Below are 8,344 nucleotides of genomic sequence, written 5' to 3'. Positions count from 1 at the left end.
CACCCTTGTCCTACTGACGCAAGCTGATGGCGACCAAGCGATGCCCCACTGTAGCCGAGCCGACCCAACCCCTCCGTGACGCACGACAAGACGGAGAACAGCGCCCCCTGGCGCACGGGGCCTGTGCCCGGAGAACCCGGAGAATCCTGGCACCCGACGGGTCCCAGCCCGGGCTTCCCAGACGCTGACATCCTGACCCCATGGCCATGTAACTTTACCATTATAGCACTGGAGGGTTGACCTATAAAACCCCCCAGGAGGCCTCCATGCACGGGGGTGAGAACACTAACGTGAACCATCAGTAGAACACACACCAGGAGAAGGAGCAGCCTAAGCCTTGGCATGCCTTCCTTCCTCCTCCAAACAGCTCCAGGAGCAACTCTGTACTGCTACGTGCATCCACATATAAACCACTCTCGGCAGGACTAGGGGTATTATCTCTCCGGAGAGCCCCAAACCTTGGGTATGTCTTGCATCCCTCACTCGCTCATGCCGACCTCGCCCCTGGATCCCAACGGTGCCCTCGAGCCCGTCCCTCTCTTTAGCCATCCCTTGGCATCTGCCGTGCACCCACCACGACAAATCTAATAAAAGGAAGTGAAAGAAATGCACTAATGAAAACTTGGACGGTTAGACGAGGAGAAAAGCCATATTATCCTATGCATAATAGCATCTTGTAGATTTTCTTGCAACATTAGTCCTTATCGGACTATATGTCGTTTTCAGAACCTGAGGCAACCGCGAGTCTGGAAGCCTCAAGTTACACTACCCATCGATCATCAGGCAAGTTCATACCTTGCATGATGCCTTCGTTTATGCTTTCATAAAAGCATCTTTACAAATTCTCTACTTGTATAATCTATTTATTGCATTAAATAAAATTATATTCAGTACTATTAGTTCATTGGTGGGCGGTGGAGCTCAGGATGGTAACACGATGGTAGAATTCCATTGCACCGGGATTAATAACCAAAGTCAGTAGATATTCTAGCGCCGTAGCGATAGCATTAACCACAGAGCCTGGAATTGGACGGACGGGTAAATAACTTTTCCTCACATTGATGTGCCCTCGCACAGGTTCGCCGTGGGGCGTAAATTCGTATAACCGGCCCAGGGAGTCGATATATCCTGTCGGCTATGGGTGCCATAAATACCCTATCGGCAAAGGGTCGTCAATCCTTTAGCGCCAGGGTGGCGCAAATACTCATTGGTCATGGGGCGTATGAACCCTACCTGTAGCAGATTTTGGGAAAGGAGGGAATTCCTCTCGAGCCAGGGGCATTGGTAAACATGGAAGAGTGAAAGACTTGAATCTTAGACCCGGCCACACATCATGGATATGCAAGGTTACGGACCAGGAAAATGGGCTAAGTTAATCGTTCATGGGTAAAGTAGCGCACCTCTGCAGAGCGTAATAAATTGTGGCTTGTCACTCCCTGATCTGGGAAAGATCTGCGAACGCGGCGGGAAAGGAGTCTATCGGAGATTCTAGCAACCCGTGAAGTCTGATGATTAAATGTTATATCAACGACAGGCATACTACACCATGCAGTAGATTCTAGCAACCCATGAATAGTAGTAGCAGCCAACTTGATCATGTGTGTGACATGATCTAAACCAAATAAGTGATCGCAGGATCAATAGTGATACCCCGTATTTTGGTACCAGTAGTTTGAATTGTTTCAATGTTAGATCTTTGTTTGAATAAAGTTTGTAATATAATGATGGTTTGGACCCGCTATGTTTCTGTTGTACACTCTGAAGGATATAAGGTTCATGAGACGGTGTCTTATAGGCGTTATATCAACGACTAGCATACTACACCATGTAGTGGTATGCTGGGTCACCGCACCATTTTGGATCCTTCGTTATAAAAGACGGTTCAGAGATTCATTTATGGGAGGACATCTGACTAGACAATGCATTTTTTGGTCTAAAGATTAAATGAAGCACGAAATAAAAATTAATAAATGAATTAGATAACTAACATAACTAACTATACTAAACTAATCTAGAAGGCACATGATATAACTTAGGCCTTGTACAATGCAAGACACTCAAGAAGATGCTTAATGGGATAATCAAATTTTTTTCTTAAGAATCAGGTGCTTATCTTTACAACAGTGGTGCCTAACTAAGTATTTGTCTTCTATAAATAAGTATCAGTGTGTAGACAAAAAAATGATTCTTTAAGCACCCCTCTTAGCACCAATAATTGAAGTGGCTCCTCTTACAATCTATTTTGGTTAGAGTTTGCAAAAGAATAAAATTAAAGTAAATTCAAGGATGAGTTATTTTAAACAAACCATCGGGGGAGCCGATAATTTTGTTTTACATGGATTACATGATTTTAGAAAAAAATGTTCCATGAATTTATGATTTATTAATCTCTACCTACTAATAATGCAAATCGGCATTCTTGGTCCGTCGTGGCGTTTTGCATAACCCCCCATGAGTTTTCTGGTAATAAACCCGCTACTGGTTTAATTTAAGTTTAAGTTGGGAAAAAAGGGAATTACCCATCAATGCTACCCGTAAGTGACAAAAAATGTTTTGTAAATAAGAAAAATAGAAAAGTCGGGATTCAAACCGTGGTCTGCGAGATACAAGAGTGTGAGGTCAGCCAGTAGACTATGATTGGACTTGTTACGTGAAAAGGATTTCGCCTTAGATGAACTATACGCCGGCAGTATGGCTATGCCTCACTGGTGCAGGCATGCAGCCCAATTGAGTGAAAAAATTCTACACCACCGGGCCTACTAATGGGCCGTTTATTATGGCCTGCGAGCAACATGATAATATTTCATGTAAAATAGTCTTCTTTAGAACGATTCTTATCAGTTTATACTAGCAAAAGAGCCCGTGCGTTGCAACAGGACAGAAAAAATACACGCTCTTAACCCAATGACCACGACTCGAGACCCTGATAGGTAGACGTTCTTTATTTAAAATGGCATCACATTTGTGTTCCGGACGGTGGTCTCACTACTCACACAACGAAAATGCATTTGAATGTGGTCAGTCCTTAGGGGTCTCTCTCACACACACGCGCGCGCTCGAACGCACACAATCGCTCAGAATAAGATGAGAAAAGTGTTGTTTTTTCCCGCGAGGTTTTCAGAGTTGTGTATGCGTGGTTATCAATGTTTTTTTCCACTCAATCTGGTTTTAATGTGTGTTTATTTGCAATTTGGATCGCCGCCGGTGCGAAAGAAAAACGGACCGTGCACTATAGATTAAGTTTGCACCCAAATTAATAGTTTAGAAATATTTAACAGCTAAAAGTAACAGCATATTTAGATTCTACACATTTTTCTAATCAAATTTCATATATAATATGTTAAAATCGGAGTTACGGTTTAAAATATATGGATAATTTTGTTTTAGATAAACTGCGGATTGATTAACCGAAAGGTTAGTGGGATTTCTGTTAAAATACAAAAAAACGATTCGTATGACTTAAATATGGACGGCCGGTTGATTACCTGAAATCTCAGAGGGTTTTCTAAAAAAGTTTTAAAAACGGTTCGTTATGATTTATAGATGGACTGCGGGTTGATTTCAACAAACTGTAGGAACTTTTTTGCAAATAGGGGTGACGGGCGACGAAAACCCATCACACTTTATTATTAGGTAGAGATACTTCGTAGCTAGACTTGAAATATCAGCAAAACACCATGCAAAAAAGACGGTCGGGATGGATGAATAAAAGGAATGAGGTGCATGATGTTGTATACGTGAATTGTAAAAGGAATTGCGGGCTATGAAAGGAAGGATGGATATTAAAGGAAGGAAAGGATGGATTTGAGTATTATTATGGGACGCAAGGATATTGAGATACATGAAGGCCTTGTTTGGTTCTAATGGGGAAGTATCCCAGGGCTGTAATCCCCCTCGGGGGGATTTCCATGGTCATCTGGGATCCCTTCCCACTATGAGGAGATCACCTCCCCAGTTTGGACGAGAGGGCAGAGGGGAGGAGATTACGTACAGAGGGGAGGAGGGGCGGTTCTCTTGAATGAAGGCGCGGGGGGCGGCGCTGTCCGGTCATCGCACGGAGATGGAGCCTGGAGGCGGAGGCCGTCGCCACCGGTCGCAAGGAAGAGCGAGCGAGCGAGTCGAGGGTTTACTCCCCGACCTATCGACATCGGGAGATCTATCCCGGGGATGGGCCGTGGAAAGGCCAGGGATCTCCCCGCCTCACGTGCTACAAAATGGGGCAGCCCGCTTCCCCGGGGCGAACTCGGCCCGTGGTATATCCACCCGGGGAAAACACAGGGATCCCTCTGGGATCCCTTACAACCAAATGAGGCCGAAAGGATGGAAGGAATTGAATGATTAAAAGGAATGAGCTGCATGACGTTTGCCTACATGCAACTTAAAAAGAAATTGCGGGCTATTAAAGGACATGACGTTGGCTACATGCATCGCAAAAAGAAATTAGATGAAAGGATTGTGCATGAAACAATATGGATGGACGTGTGCATGTTGCAGGACATTCACACGTACATGAAAATATTGCAAGACAGTTTTTCAGGAGGATTTCTAGGCCAAAAAAACAGTTTTTCCTAAGATCTTTGAACGGCAAGAGGTCCCTCTAACATGTAGTCCTTATGTTTTGGGAATGTGGGTGTGGCGAACCGAGACAAAAAAACATGCATAGGCTGAGTGGACTGAACAGATATCCTCTGCGGAAAATAAAGGGATAGCATGGGAGTGTAAAATTGTCTGAGGCATTTCGGTATGAACGTGTTCGGAGCGTTACGGTCCAGAACTATATAAGGGCAAAATATGTGTAACCTCGCATTGGAGATGTCCTTAACATCGGCACTAAGGCTCATTTTGTGATTATTGTGCGGCTGAGAGTCTGAGACTAAGTGGTCCATCAGTCTAATAATACCTTTCAACGAGAGTATAACATAATCCCTTCTTCTAAACCTCAATTCGTGTGCCTGCCTGCCGGCGGTTGCAGTGCCCGGATGTCGTATTGTGCCGGTGGGCATTTTGAAGGACGGGGCAATTGGCGTTTTCTTCGTATCGAAGCATGGGGAGTTTGTACACAGGGGTTGCCCCGCCTGGGTCGGTCATGTAGTAGGGAACTCCTATATTGCGCTCTGTGCACTGCGAGAAGACGCAGCGCCCCCATTTGGGCTGGCCATGTCGGGGTGGCCTGTTTTCTAAATTTCGATTTTTTTTATTTTTCTTTTTCATTTTTTCTACTTTAAATAATTTGGTACTTAAATAAGTTTAAATGTTTTTCAAAAATATAATTTTAAAATATTTTTTAATAAATTATAAAATGTTTGTGGATTCAAAAAATATTTGAGATTCTGTAAAAAATGTTTTCTTATTCAAAAATATTTGAAAATTCAAAAACAAATGTTCAGGAAATAAAAAATATTCATAATTGTTTAAAAAATTCATGTATTAAAATTATCAATGAAATTGAACAAAAATTTGCCAATTCAAAAAATGTTCATGAATGAAAAATGTCTTAAAAATTCAAAAAGTCTCCGTGACTTACAAAATAGTTTATTCATTCATAAAATGTTCGTTGATTCGAAAAAAATATCATGCATTTCAGAAAATGTTTGTTAATCAAAAAATGTCCATGACTTGCAAAAATTGTCCGACCATTTTTTTAAAAAAAGTTCGTCGATTCTAGAAATGTTCACCGATTCAAGAATATTTTTTCATGATTTTTTTAAAATGTTTTCATATAGTATAATGTCATGAACTCAAGAAATGTTCTTCATTTTAGAAAATGTTTCGAAATTTTTAAAACTATTCAAAAATTAGAAAAATGTTCATGAGTTTAAAAACTGCTCATGATTTGAAAAATTCTTCATCATTTCACGAAATTGAAAGTGATAATGTGTCTCAGTTATGCAGCAAAACGTGGTTATGCTCATTGATGATTATGACTTTTTTGTTGCAGCGCATGGAGCTAGTATTGAAAAAATCCCTTTAAATTTTTACGTAATCTTCTGGTAGAACCCTTTCGAAGGACCTTATGACGCAATCTCATCGTGGAGCCTCAAGTAGTGACCTCTGCGGCATATTTCTGGCCCACAGGGGTGGGTTGGGTAGAGTGCTTTGGAGATGCGTAGGGGCGCTGTTATGGGTTCTATGGACAACTAGAACAAAATCACCGTAGAACATAAATTTTTCTCTCACCCCGCTGACATTATTTTCAAATGTCATTTGTTTCTCCAGACTTGAACGCCGTTGGGGCAACGGCGGGACACTGAGCGGATGCAAGAGACGATGGAGCGGATTCAACTTATCCAGATCGCGGCATGCCACTAGAAGTCGACATCCGTTCCTCTTTTGTGCCGGCTTGGCATGTCTAGACTTTAGCTTTATCTCTAAGGCCGGTTGCATGTTAAATTTTGGCTTTTACCCCTCTCATTTTCAATTCCTTTTGTTAAAAACTGTAATGCTTGTTCGATGCTGCCTGTTCGTGGGCTTTATTAAGTTAAGCCGGATGCTTCATGCGTCTTCCTTTAAAAAAATCCTGAAGCCTCGATGCTGTTCCTCTCTTTCTTTTTTTCCCCGACGGAACCATCCAGGCGCGAGCATGGAAGACAGATGTAGCCGAACTCGATGGCGTGGCATAGAAAAATGAAAATGCGTTACCCCAAAAGTGCCACGCAGCCAACCCTCGTGTCCTCGGCCCTGTAGGTGCCCCGCCGCGAGCGCGGACACGTATCCCATCTGACCGGCGCCGGCGAACAAACAAATACTCCCACTTCCTTTTGCCCAGTTCCTGCTACTGTAAGCCCTGCCTTCCTCTGCTTTCCTCTCGCAAATTTTAGTCCCGCGGTGCTGCTCTGTTCAGTACTCCGGCGATCGGCGATCAGTTGTGCACCTGCCGTAGCTGTTGATTGATAGCGGGCTGATTGAAGTAGCTGCCATGTCGGGAATATCGCTTGCAGTGGCGCCGCGGTCTGACCCGGACAACGGGGCGGAGCGGCAGCCGTCGTCGGCGATGCTCGGGGGCGTCATGGGCTCGCTCCGCGTCATCGAGCTCCAGCTCGTCGCCTTCATCATGGTCTTCTCGATGTCAGGCCTCGTCCCGCTCATCGACCTCGCCTTCCCGGTCGTCACCACCCTCTACCTCCTCGCCCTCTCCCGGCTCGCCTTCCCTTCGCTCCACAGCAAGCTCGACGACGAAGCCGCCGCCGCCCACTCCGCCGCGTCCCAGGAGATCTTCCGCGGAAGCAAGTAAGTTCTCATCGCTAACCCGCGCGCCTCAGAGAAAATTAACTTGATCAGCACCTGAGGGTTGTTCTTGTATACATATTTGGATGCACTGTTCTGGATGATTAATTGTGCGCCCGCGCGCAAGTAGGCTGTTTCAGGTGTATGTGGTGATGGGCACCACGGTGGGGCTGTTCCTGCCGCTGGCGCACGTCCTGGGCGGGTTCGCGCGCGGCGACGATGCCGCCGTGCGCTCCGCGACGCCACACCTGTTCCTGCTCTCGTGCCAGATCCTCACGGAGAACATCGTCGGCTCGCTCGGCGTCTTCTCGCCGCCGCTGAGGGCGCTGGTGCCGCTTCTCTACACCGTGCGGCGCGTCTTCGTCATCGTCGACTGGGTCTACGACGTGTGGACCAACAAGCTCATCACCCGCAGCGCCCCCGTTCAGGTGCGTTGATGTCACGATTTCCGGTTTCAGATATGAATCCTTTCCCATCGTGTGTCCGACTATTGCGTTCCGCGGCGTGATGCAGGATAAGGCCTGGGTGTGGTTCGGCAGGTACCTCGCAGTGGCGAACCTGGTCTACTTCTCCATCAACCTGTTCGTCTTCCTGATCCCCAAGTTCCTCCCCCGCGCGTTCGAGAAGTATTTCCACACGCGCGACGAGGTGTACGCCAAGACGGCGGAGGACAAGCGGGCGAGGGATCTGTCCTCGCTCGATGATGACGGTGCGGCAAAATCGGAAGTCTCCAAGAAGGCCGACTGAGATCGATGATCGTGTTCGTTGCGCCGCGTTTGAGCTGCGCTCGTAGTGTGCTCTGTAGCTTCAACTTTGCCTACCTGTATGTGGACCGGTGTTTGTACATTTGGGTCTTCGCTTCTCATTTCTGAAATTCTGTGTGAATGTTCTTCTTGCTTCCTTTTTACTCCCTTCAGTTTCAAAATATTTGAAGTTCTAGATTTATTTTAAGTTTGACCGACTCAAAAAATGTGCCATGATCTACAACACCAAATACACATAGTATGAAAATAACACGCGCCAAAGAGCCCGTCTCGAGACCTTGTCCTAGCACTTCTTTTCTCTGCAATTTGGATCGCGAGAAGAAAAACGGTCATGTACTATAGATTAAATTTGAAAA

At 45.2% G+C, this 8,344-nt stretch overlaps 1 protein-coding gene across 1 annotated transcript; it reads left to right on the top strand.

Moving 5' to 3' along the window:
- The first annotated feature begins 6,763 nt into the window (after window positions 1-6,763).
- On the top strand, window positions 6,764-8,124 carry LOC123041336 (uncharacterized). The gene is made up of 3 exons (XM_044463972.1): window positions 6,764-7,227; window positions 7,355-7,652; window positions 7,738-8,124. The coding sequence occupies exons 1-3, from the start codon at window positions 6,917-6,919 to the stop codon at window positions 7,969-7,971; spliced, it is 843 nt and encodes a 280-aa protein (XP_044319907.1). The 5' UTR covers window positions 6,764-6,916; the 3' UTR covers window positions 7,972-8,124.
- Window positions 8,125-8,344: the final 220 nt, after the last annotated feature.

The sequence above is a fragment of the Triticum aestivum genome, chromosome 2B, assembly GCF_018294505.1.
Source record: "Triticum aestivum cultivar Chinese Spring chromosome 2B, IWGSC CS RefSeq v2.1, whole genome shotgun sequence".
NCBI lineage: Eukaryota > Viridiplantae > Streptophyta > Magnoliopsida > Poales > Poaceae > Triticum > Triticum aestivum.
The sequence above is the reverse complement of the archived record's forward strand: the minus strand, read 5'-3'. Positions and strand labels throughout refer to the sequence as shown.